Source organism: Manduca sexta, chromosome 28 (genome assembly GCF_014839805.1).
Source record: "Manduca sexta isolate Smith_Timp_Sample1 chromosome 28, JHU_Msex_v1.0, whole genome shotgun sequence".
NCBI lineage: Eukaryota > Metazoa > Arthropoda > Insecta > Lepidoptera > Sphingidae > Manduca > Manduca sexta.
In genome coordinates this window covers 14,146,279-14,159,263 of record NC_051142.1, presented here as the reverse complement: position 1 = coordinate 14,159,263, position 12,985 = coordinate 14,146,279, and the positions used below count along the sequence as shown (strand labels likewise).

Here is a 12,985-nt window from a genome sequence, read left to right as displayed (position 1 = left end):
TATAATCCTTCGCCTTTAGGGATTATTTTCAAGCAAGTGACTTCGTTATCTTGGCGTGTCAAGTAAACAGTTAAATTTATATTATCTGAAAAATAAACGATGATCTGCGTTCTCAATGGCCATAAAAGATATTGCGATTCGTGCACTGTAGCTATTCGGTATAATTTTTCGATTTGATTCAACTTTCAGTTAATATTTTGAACTCATGCATTTAAAATACATTTAAATAACTGAAAATTTATTGAAATGAATAAAATTATTTTTATATCACAAATATTTTGAATGATAAAATAATAATAATTATTCTTTTCTTTTTCTTCAGCTGGAAAATAATTAGGCTCATACGTGTCTAATTGATCCTCAGTAGTCAAATACTTCATAGAAGATAAACTAAAAATCAGTTACAAAACTGGTATTCAAGAATTATTGTTGTAGAACAATGGAAATCGACCATAACTGAGACCTCAATAGTCCTATTAACTTAAGTGAGCATATAACATATCCATAACATAAATATTGATAAAATACGTCGTGTCGTACCATCCTACTCCCGTATGTTATTCTCAATTCCATACGCTTCTCGGAATATATGGGTAATTGAATGTTCAATGGTTGCAAGAAAATTTGATTGAGGACCTTATGGTTCTGAATTGGAAAATTTGGAACTGGATTTTTGAAATGATTTTAAATTAGTACGTAAGCATAATTAGATACTGCCTCGGTGGCGTAGTTTTATTGCACGTCCGGTACAATAGCGCTCTGAGGTCCTGGGTTCGAATCCCGGGTCGGGCAAAGTGATATTTGGGTTTTTCTGCTCGGTATCAGCCCGGAGTCTGGAATTTGTGCCCGATATGGCGATAGGCTCGCCCCCTATCACATCATGGGACGGAACATACTTGGCGAAAAGTGGGTGCCCTAGTTGCGCCTCTGCATACCCCTTCAGGGATAAAATCCGTGATGTTATGTATGTTATGTATAATTAGATAGATACCTTATGGCAAATTAGCACTAATTTCAATGAATATATGTTAGAAGAAATCTCGAGTGTTACTGATAATGGCCTTTAAATATATTTTTTTAATTTCTAAACTTTAACCTTCTAGAAATACCAAATGAAAAGTTGATTCCAAGAGATTGCATTCCGCAGGTCACATCATTTGGAACCATTATCAAATTGCTGTGAACTTCAACTTTTAATCGATAAATTCGTCGAATTTAACGTGTTGAAGAGGTTTATTTCGTTTCACCTTTACCATCGATTTCATCTTTTATTTATGTCACCTTAGCATCTAGCAAAGTCAAAGGTCGTCTGAGGTCAATAGTTTTATCTATTACAACAGTGACGTAAGTCTATCACGCGATTAACGATTTTAGAGTTTATTTTTAGAGCGCTTCTGACCTGGTTAGGTAATTGTTGTTTAATACTAAACTGAATTGACAGCTATCGATGTAGTAATTAATGGAACATAGTATTTACTTAGATTTTCTTTTAAATAGCAAATAGGTCATAGGATTAATAAGATGGTTGGTCGTTTTAAAGCAGTAAATCTGATTGCCTTTATCGGTAATTAAATACATACGGACTAAATTAGATATCGCTGGTTCAAAATTTAACACCAAACTTGAATAAGTCAGTAATTAATTGTAATTATCTATATTTCTTTGCACACCTCTATAAGAACTTTAATTATGCCAAATCACAGTCTGCTTCGCGTAATGTATTTTAAAGGGAAACTATATTTATTTAAGTAATTACTAGCTTTTGTTCGCGGCCCATAATTTTTTTTCGGGTTAAACTTAATTTAAGTTAAAACTCTTAATTTAAGTTAGGCCTCTAGCAAAACATCAGTGGAAACCGAATTCAATTCCACGCAGTAGTTTTTGCGTGATGAGTGTACAAACATACAGACGGACAAATATTCTAAACACTGTTGTTTGAGTTTTATTGCTTATAATATAAAACCCATAGGGTCATATTAGTAATGATTTCTTATGTTTATGCGAATGTTAGACATTAACATAAAACTATTACTTTTTCTTTATATTCTCTAATGTACAGGCATCGGCACCGGCGTGTATTTATTACGTCATGTAAAGATTAATTCCGAACTAAATATTTTCAACCTTATTCTTTCAATGACTGCCTCGAAATTACCTCAAAATAGCTTAATAACCTCACAACCATAGACATAGACGTAGACCTACATCAGCATTCACCTCCTCAACCCTAATGGAGTTTTTATTGATTTATTACTCACAGCCAGCGAATACCGAATAAGCTATCATGTTTTTAACGTCTCTTGAGAACGTCGGGTCGTTTGCAAGCGGTCCCGCGATCGATGACCGATGTTTTTATCTCTATGTATCTGAGTGGTTTTTCTTGTATGGGTTTTAAATAATATTGGGTGGTGGACAAGTAAGGATAAAGTGAAAATAATACGTAAATTGCAAATTCGTGTGGCTGATAAATATTTTTAGTTTTTTTTGGGATATAAACACGGGATTACTTTGTCGCTTGTATGATTATATAATATCAGCCCTGTATTATATACTGTCCCACTGTTGGGCACGGGCCTCCTCTACTACTGAGAGGGATTAGGCCTTAGTCCACCACGCTGGCCTTGTGCAGATAGGTAGACTAACCCAAGAGAGAGTACACTCAGTAGAGAGGGTTCACACACCCTCGATATTCCTATAGAGAAGTTCTCAGGTATGCACGTTTTCTCATGATGTTTTCCTTCGCCGTTAAAGCAAGCCATAATTCACAAAGAATACATATATATTTTTTTAAAAAAGTCAGAGGTGTGTGTCTTTTGGATTTGAACCTGCGAACCTTCGTCTCAGCAGTCCGATCCACAACCAACTAGGCTATCGCCGCTTGTATGGTTGTAACCCTAGTTTGTCTATCAATTGTATTAATGAAACTAATTCATTAGAGTGTACTGTTTTATAGTTTTAAGAACTGAACTCGCTCCACTCACAATTTCAAACCACGATAATATGTTTAAACATTTTAGGGAAGATAAAACCAGCAGTACGGCTTTATCTTCACTAAAATAACTTCAATGGGTTTTATTTTTATTAATATCAACCACGTTACACAAGGTGTAAAAACCCGCCATAATGGCCTACGTAAGAGTGTCGCGTTTCAGTATCAGTTTGTGTATATCCGGTTCCAACAGGCCGGCATAATTGTGTCGACTGTCGAGGACTAATCATCTCTCGTCAGTCGTCATTCTATTGGACCCCACACCACTTACCATCAGGTATCATGCAGTGCTTTGCCGCGCCCGTATATAAAAAAGTAAAAATTAACATAGAACCTTGTAATAGTGATCCAACGATTTGTATACAAGTATTGCGTACATAACTTTCTTCACTTTACTAGCACACGGACTCTTGCATATTACAGCTCCTTGCTTTTTATTTCATTTACTATATTTCTTCTACCATGTATTGTAATTACACGCAAATAAATTCAGGGTTTGATACGAACTTAAAGTAAAATAAAAACGAATAAATTACTTAGTTAAATGGATTACTGGGAAATCGAGGTATTGTGTTTGCTTGTAAAGGTAAAAACGTTCCGTATTTCAATAAAATTCTTAGTATTCGTTATTATTCAAACGAGTCCACTTGTTTAAAACGTTGTTGAGAACTTTTACGCTTAGAACGATGTGGAACTGTTTTATCTATTATAATTTGGAGAATGTTTGCGTGTAGTTGATTTTGCGTCTTTTGATCCGCGAAATTAAATGCTTGACAGAAGAATCGTACCCCATATAGTGATAAACTCGTAGTCAGTGAGTCCGTATACCCCGATTCGTTCCGGCTTCCCTTCCGTAGTTAATGTAAAATCTAATTATCATTAGAACGATTTGCGGTCTGCAAATTATTAGTTTACGGGTATTATTAGTACATATAAGTTGTGTCAGGTTCTATTTCTGAAAATTTTACCTTCGCCATTGTCGCCCATCAAATCATGGGACGAATATAGTTTTACTAACAGTAGTTATATTATTTGGACTCACGTCTTATCTTTTCAAGATACAGGTACTAGCTTAAGTATCTGAAATACTTAATTGGTATAATGTAATTTTGTTTCCTATATACCCACATTATAAGACAAATATATATTGTGAGCTTATAAAAAAAATATATTAAGATTTTGCAGTTGTTATGAATGCTTCCTATTTAAGAAAAAACGTGATAAATTATATAAGGATCTCCATATATCATATTTATATCCGATTCTAACATATTGCGTCCCATGAGAAACCCAACCGCAACCCTTCGGAAGTAGAAGTTAATGGTACGAACCGAAAATAGGTCTGAGGGACGCGGTCATTTGAATTTAAGAATTTTGAATTTGCAATGTATTTAATACTAGGTGATAAGACGAAGATTATCGAACCTATCTCTTGTAATGGATTTTATATTATGGAATCTCTCCTAGCCCAATTTCGGCCTCAGCGGCAATACCCAACATAGATCAACCAGGTACGCAGGAGATATAGTGCACAAGTGTGTGCGCATTACACAGGTGCACTCACTGTCCCTTCACTCTCATAGGCCGGTGAGACGGCAATCCGACATGACTGGAGAGAGTTCAGGCGTACCAACAGCTTTACGTGTTTTCCGAAGAACACTATCACACTCCTAACATCTTGGCTCCGAGTTGCGATTGACTAATATTTGGGATGTAAAAACTCGGTCACTATTATTTTTGGCCCAATCTGAGATTCGTACCCAGGACCTTAGTGCGGTAGTTGTACTCGCAAACAACTTATATTATTATTACTGTACGTTGAAGACAAAATATATTAAGTAGATAACAGCTTCACTCATTTATTCAGTGACGGATATCACAAAATGTTCAAATAACTAGTCACACCCATTACTACCCCTGGCCCCCAACAAAAACTCACATTTGAGATCAGCTCTCCACAGCCTTATCTTTGAAGATAGAAAAATACAATATAGAATTTAGTATTCATATTTAAGCTACATTTATATGTAAAACATGTACGATATCCCTGCGGCTACAGCAAATTGAATATACGAATATGTGTTATGAAAAGGTCGATTTTTTTCGTAGCCACATAAATTTCTGTTAACGATTGCAAAGGGTAGAGGTTGCCGTCTATTTTTGTACAGACTTGTGTATTTTTTTATGATATTTATGAAAAAATTCTTTATGTACAAATTGATTAATATTTTGAACATCTGCGACCTTAGTATATAATTCATTGTTTTCACGATTCTTTTGGAATTTTTGTCTGTCCATTTAATTATGAATTGATAGTTCAGAAAGTGGCAATAGCCTTATTGGTTGTGGAACAAATGTCAAGCTGAATGTCCACAGGTTCAAAACCCAAGGACACACACCTCTGACTCTTTTAAAATTATTTACGTATTCTCTGTGAATTATCGTTTGCTTTAACAATGAACAAAAACATCGTGAGGAAACCTGCATATGTGAGAAGTTCTCTATAGGAATTTTGAGAGTATGTGATGTCTACCAATTGGCACTAGGCCAGCGTAGTGAACATAGACCTAATCCCTCTCACTAGTTGAGGAAACCCGTGCCTAGCAGTGGGACAGTACAATAATACGGGGCTGATATTATTATTATAGGTCGTGAATTATTTTTTTTCGTAGGTCACAAATTAAAAATATTTTATCAGCACGCATAAAATCAATATTATAAATTACTAAATAAATAATCTTATTTATCATTAATTTCGTTTTTGGGGAACATTTTCAACAAAGTTCATAGGTTCAATTGTTTAGGAAGCTAATGCTTAGTAGCCGAACAACATGGTGTGAATAGTTTAATGAAAATATCTTTCATTTGTTTCAGATCATAAAAATGGCGTCGTCAAAGCAACTACACTGTAAAAACTAAAAACCATGTAAGGAAAAAATACAACACCAAAAAGGACCAAATAGAGAAATGGATTTGCACAGGTGATCCGAACATAAAATGGCCAAGCAAAAACTGCCGCTATACATTTGCAATTCTATAAAACAGTATTTGTACAAAATAAAGTTATTAATAAAACATAAATTTAGAAAGGAGATCAAGGTACAAGAGAAGATAAAGCTGTCGTTGTTCTTGTTACTGCTGCTCAGTGGAAGTTCGTACTGTAATTTTAGTGGGAGGAACTCCATGCTACGGACTCGAGTCATCGGTACTAGGTACGGGAAGTTGCAAGGTGTGATACTGCCGATGGATCAACATAAGTATTTGAAGCCTGTTGAGGCATACTTAGGTGTTCCTTATGCTACTCCGCCTACTGGATCTAATAGGTAAGTAAAATTTTATCTGGAGCTCGATTATACAATAAACGATCATCCCACGTTCGATGGTAAATGCAGACCACTTATAATAAACTAATGACAAGCAGAAGACATAGAAACATCTCTGTGAGAAATAAAAATATATATCGATCGGTTTATTAGTCACGTGGTGAAGACCCCAAGCCCGATTCCTCGAAATGAGCAATATTTTTACAAAAAAATTAAACTGCTGGTAATGGCTAAACACGTAATTACAATCTTTCAGCTTTAAAACTTCACAGTACCACTATTATATCGTCCAGTTAATACAAATTAAGCTCTACGCGACTAATTAAACAAACTGAATCCTTATTTACCTGAATGCGAGCTGGTAAAGCACATCGCAAATTGCCACGCGAGCACTCAACATTTCGAATATTTTTTCAACTCCAAATTTATACAGTGTGTTTACATTCCACGGCTCTCACACAGCGAGCGTCCAATTAGCGAAAGTTTCAAATTAATGCCCGGAAGACGGTAGGTTCATCTTTCAAATTTGTTTTAAGGGGTACAGACAAAAATAGATGGTTCATTACCGAAGGAACCCTGTTCCCCCGAGGCGGTGCTCGTTTAACAATAACGTGAGATCGGGAACATTATTTTAACCGAATTTATTTTATGTTGCTTTGTAATTAATTCCCGCAGCTTTATTTATTGTATCGTGTGCGTTTATCACTTCAATGTACGTGATGAAAAGAATTATAGAATCTAAATCTGGATATTGAATGTAGAAAGAGTCGGATAGATATCGAAATGATCTAAATATGGTTAGTGGAACTTCTAACTTCTAAGTTACTTAAGTTTGACCCCATTTGTAGGAATACGAAATGCCATTGTTTAGTCAAGTTAGTTTAAAATTTAAAGAACAAAGCGTAGTAGAAAAGGTTAAGGAAAATGAAATTAGCTGGAATGAGGTCGAGTAGAAGAAATTTATTATTGTAAAGAAATAGGGTTAAGCTAAATAAAACCTAACAAATATAAAGAAAAGAGAGATTATTAATTTATTAGAAGCAAACAGTAATTGTATGCTTTTAAAGTATTATAGGTATATTAATATGCTATAAGTAATTGATTAGTACTGTCTATGAACATCTAGAGTCGATACCGATGAATTAAATGCTCTGAGAGATATAAATAGACAGGAATATCATGCGCGTACCGTAATATCAGTAGGAACCATTAAAGCATTGATCCTATGGTTATAGTTGGAAATACGCTTAGTACAAAATCTTATTTACCCCACTTAAAGAAATAAACTACTAAATATTTGACCCAACTTTTTCCAAAGGTTCGCGCCAACCCGAGCCCCTGCGCCGTGGGATGAAGTGAAGACGGTGGACCAGATGGGACCAGTCTGTCCGCAACGATTGCCAGATATTTCCAACGAGACTTTGGCTCTGGAGCGGATGCCGAAAGGACGGTTGGAGTACTTGCGAAGACTACTGCCTCGATTGAAAAATCAGAGCGAAGACTGCCTATATATGAACATTTATACACCAGTGCAAGGTTAGTAATATTTATTTTTAAACTTGAACACTATTAAACAACAACTACTAATGATATATTTAATGGAGAAGATTAAGAGATGTAAATTACTGAAGATATAATAAGCGAGCTAAACACTGTATTAAAAATAACTACTAGTGATATATTTAATGGAGAAGATTAAGAGATGTAAATCATTGAAGATATAACAAACCAGCGAATCGATTAATGACCAGAGTAATCCCTAAAGAAATTGTATGTCTGTCGACCTTTACAAAAAGTAATAAGGATTTTTGTCGTGGTTCTCTCACTGACCGTACCAATAAAGCTGCTAATTCTGATATCGGTTTTCTACGAGACAATGGTACTATTCCCTGCCACTCGTGCTATACAAAAACCTGTCTACAGCACTTGCACATAAACACTACTAAAACACCAGTACTAAAAAACAAGCAACAATATGTAACAGTGGGTGGTCTTGTTGCTAATAGGGATTTATACTTTCTTTTTGAAGTATTCCTGGCTCGGCATAGACTACGTAAACATATAGCCTTTGACGATAGATTTTTGTATACTTATTCGTGAGATTAAATCTATATTGAATGAAGTACAAAGGTGATATATTACAATAATATTTCAGTATCGAATATACCTATTCAGGTTAGTTGGTCTCTTGTGAGATTTCGAACGATGGAACGATATTGTTCTTTCCACAAATCTAGTAGGATTCACCAGGACTTGACTGCTACTTCTATCATGATGACTATTTTACCATAGTTATCTATTTATTTAGGAAAAACGTTGGATACCGCCTTCATTAGGCTTGTAATATAATATTAATTAAAGCAAACTACCCACATTAATTAGTGTATTTTAGACAGTGTCATACAATATAGACTAACGTAACGGTCAATGTCGAATTTGTAATAAATTGTTCTCATTTGGCAAGGTCTGAATCCTTTAATTTGTTCCCTTGTGTTCTACATTTTCGCTCTGTCATCGTGTTCCCCCTGGGACCGTACTGCCGTCACGTGTGGACCTCTGACCCGCTATTCCTCTTATGTTGTTGACAAAAACCCGTATCTACCCTATCTTTAATTTCACATGTTGTTTTTATAGAGGAAATAGGGGAGAGCGTATGGTTATCTATGTGATTTAGATGTGTGCTCTTTGTGTTGGTCGGTGTTTCTGTTTGTATTTATCATAACAAATAACAATATGTTAGATTCTCTTAAATCATCGAATGTTCAATTTTTTCAATAGAATTATCGATTACATAGTCTAAGCTGGAGGTATAAAATATATCCATTTTATATCCGCTCCTATAGACATAGTGGTCCCGCCATAGTGGCCCACGCAAGTGTGTTGCGTTCCGGGATCAGCATGTGTAATCGTATATCCGATTCCAACAGGCCGGCATAATTGTGTCCACTGCCAGGGGTAGGCTCGTCAGCCGACATTCTATTGGAGCCCACTCCACTTACCATCAGGTGCAGTGACGTCACTTTGCTTCGCGCGTATAAAAAAAACCTAGGCACTAAATACGTACTCGCTCTTTCCTGTTTTTAAAATATGAAGTAAATCCTTGAAAGTATACTTTAAAAACATACTTAGCTAGTGTTCGTGCTTGTTTCATATTAATTTGATTTCATTAAGGTGCGGTAAAATTTTACGTAATTTTTTAAAGTAATAATGAAGTTTAATTATGCAATAATACGCTGTTTCGCGTGAAGTTCGTCATTTTAGGTCTAATTGAAAAAAGGCTAATTAGTGGTACTGTCGTGTACAATATCTAAACTCATTAGGGAATTAAAATTACAGTCAAAGTTCCATACAGGCTCACTGGAAATATCATTCCCGTTTAGAGCATGTAGATTGATTCAAAAGCAAAGCATATGTCATGGGAGCGCTATCTCTAGCGAAAATCAATAGTTTTCGAACAATTTGACAGTTGATTTTTATATTAAGCATTTATCAGACCAAATAAGATTCAATTATAAATTTTACTAAATAGAATTAGGGTGTTATTTTATTTTCTTGTATTTTGGACTCTATACTTCCATAGAAAACAATTACATGCTTACATAAAACAGCCTCAACATAAAACATCCTTATTTATTCAACTTTCTAATGAGGTATTAAACATAACCATTAACTTTGAGGAAGAAAAAAAATATAAATGAGTTCTATTCTGGTAAAACATGTTTTGTAAGCATCTCATTAAAGGGTATTCATGTATTGTACTTACAACTCTTTTTTATATTCATTATTTGCAAATCCTGCTTCCTGAGAAATCACGTTATGAAAGTAAAAATATCTAAGTGTTAATATTCTCGTGATGAAATAAGGTATATATTTGAGACGAGAATTAAACATTGTACTCACTCTCCTTAAATAGGTCCCTCTACTAACCTTACACAATATTGTATATACATTGTAATACGTATAGGTACTACGAACAAAGAAAAAACAGAATTAACATTTTTTTTATTGTTTTTAATGACGATTTGAGCTTGCCGTTCGCCTGATGGTGAGCAATACGACCGCCGATAAACAATAGAAACACCAACCAATACCTTGAAATACAAAGCAATATTTGGTATTACTGCGCTCGCCATCCTGAGACATGAGATATTAAGTCTTATTTTGTCCAGTAGTTACACTGGCTACAATATTCTTCAAACCGGATCACAACAGCGCCTACACACTACTGATTGATGGTAGTGGACTCTCACACATGAGAAACCTGCCATCAGTATGTTTTTTTTCATTTTTAAAGCCTTGCTATGATGTAAACTTTTATTGCAATACCCTATCGCACTGCGTTTATATTGTATTCCGCTTTTCTCCTGCTTGATAAATGAGATAAGATCGGGACTTTCCCAGGCTTATGAAACGTTCAACCAAGTCGCTTCAAAAACATCCCATGAACATTAACCCAAATAATAATCGAATAAAGAAGCATCAAAAATTTATATTTTATTATTTATTTTTCGCCTTTCATTCGTACAATTCATTGCGTACCAATTAAAAAAGGAAAGGGTACAATTAGCCGTTACCAGCTAATCGGATTTAATCATAATCGTAATTATTTCGACATCTACGTCGCAGTATTTCACAATAAACACGGTCGTTTTAATTAGGAAATTGAGTTTTTAATTATAACTATTTTTATGGGTAAATATTGTGTTTTTGTATACAAAGGAAAGCGACGGTAGGTGTAACCAGCCGATTCCTATTTTAAATTTGTTTTTAAATGTGTGACGTTACTCAAATTGAATTAAGTAAAATTAAACGTGATCATAATGTAGTATGTAATATTGACATTGTGTTAATAAATGAAACCATATACTCGTCTTCACCTCTGCTAACATTGTGCTAGAAATCATCAATGAAGAACGAATATTTTCACCAAAAAGGTTTTACTTTTCAGATTTTTTTTACTTTGTGCGATTTCATATTGTACAGCAATGCCAAAATGGTCTTTTATAAAGATTTTTATCGATTTTGTCAACCTTAAATATATAAGTATAACTATTAATAATAGATTACTTATATATTAATCGCTAATTATAATCATAGCTAAGTGTATGTAAATAAGGTTAACTAATTATAATACTTCTCCAAAGGCAAATTATATACTTCATACCTACCTATATACTTCGTCACCTTGTCCAGTTAAAGGTCACTTTGTTTTGAATTAACACAAAATTTCAATTATATCTTGATAAAAAATCTTCGAAACGCACAACAGAATGATAGAGCTTTTTTTATTTTAATGATTTCTATTCACTACATTAAATATATTTTATGCGTAAATCATAATTGGAAAGAAAACCATCTCGATATCACAAAATCGTTTATTAAACGATAAATAAGATAGTCTAATTTTCTTACTTTTTCAATAATTCAAAAGCTTTGAACCGAAATCGAAGTAAAGCCATCCAACGATAAATGAAATATAACTAAATATCTGTGCCTTATATGCGAAAATTTAAAATTTATCTATTTTTGATATCATTCTAAATTCAAATCTGATAAAAATATATCATCGATAATATTTATTAGAAGCAGCCATAGACGAGTTGGGTGTGGAACGAACAGGCGAGACGAATGTCCGCGAGTTCAAAACCCAAGGGCACGCACCTCTGACTTTTGTAAAGTTCTGTGTGTATTCTATGTGAATTATCGCTTGCTTTAACGGTAAAAGAAAACATTGTGAGGAAACGCACACCTGAGAAGTTCTCTATAGGAATTTCGAAGGTATGTGAAGACTACCAATCCGCACTAGGCCAGTGTGGTGGACTGAGACCTAAACCATCCCAGTAGTAGAGGAGACCCGTGCCCAGCAGTGGGACAGTATATAATATAGGGTTGATATTATAATATTTTGAGCATCTATTCCTAAAACAGATCTATACAAACTCCCAAAATTAAACCCATTTATCACATTTCTCTGTAAACTCCTCTAGGTAGTGGCGGCGTGGCCCTCATGCGTTCTATATCACCAAGTCCGTAAACAAACAAAAACAAAACTACATTTGAAATCCACTCCGATTCCCATGAGATCACGGGTCATTAAACCCGTCGGTAAGACACATCCGATCAACGGCAACATTTATTCTTCCCGGCATCCACGGATGTGCTATACTTTTCTATAGTTATCGCTGCCGTTGATTTTTCGTTGATTTCGTATTACTAAGGCATAATGGGTAGGATATATTATAAATTAACTACATGTCCCCGCGGCATTTTTTTATTGCTTTGAATAACGTAACTAGTTTGCCATTCGCCTGATGGTAAACAATACGACCGCCCATAAACAGTAGAAACACCATTCAACACCTTGAATTACAAAGTATTATTATGGTATTCCACTGCGCTCACCATCCTGAGACGTAAGATGTTAAGTCTCATTATGCTCAGTAGTTAAATCGAAATCAGCTTCAATTGAAATCAGTGTGAAAGGTTTTATCGAGATAATCCTGACCCACAAGATTTTTTACAACCAGGCGACCTCTTCAACACTAATCGTTATATTTCACTCAGTTTACATAAAACTGTAATATACTATTAACTTGAACCTTCATCAAGAATTGCACTATCTTTAAATAAAAACTGTACAAAAATTCGTTTAGTAGATTTTGAGAAAATCGAT

At 34.6% G+C, this 12,985-nt stretch overlaps 1 protein-coding gene across 1 annotated transcript in view; it reads left to right on the top strand.

Annotated features, from left to right (window-relative positions):
• Positions 1-12,985, top strand: part of LOC115455614 (neuroligin-4, Y-linked) — an 84,458-nt gene that overhangs the window by 37,941 nt on the left and 33,532 nt on the right. The window contains exons 2-3 of the mRNA XM_030184246.2: positions 5,864-6,312; positions 7,631-7,848. Coding sequence (XP_030040106.2) covers positions 5,987-6,312; positions 7,631-7,848 — 544 coding nt within the window. The 5' untranslated portion in view covers positions 5,864-5,986. The remainder of the gene's footprint in view (positions 1-5,863; positions 6,313-7,630; positions 7,849-12,985) is intronic.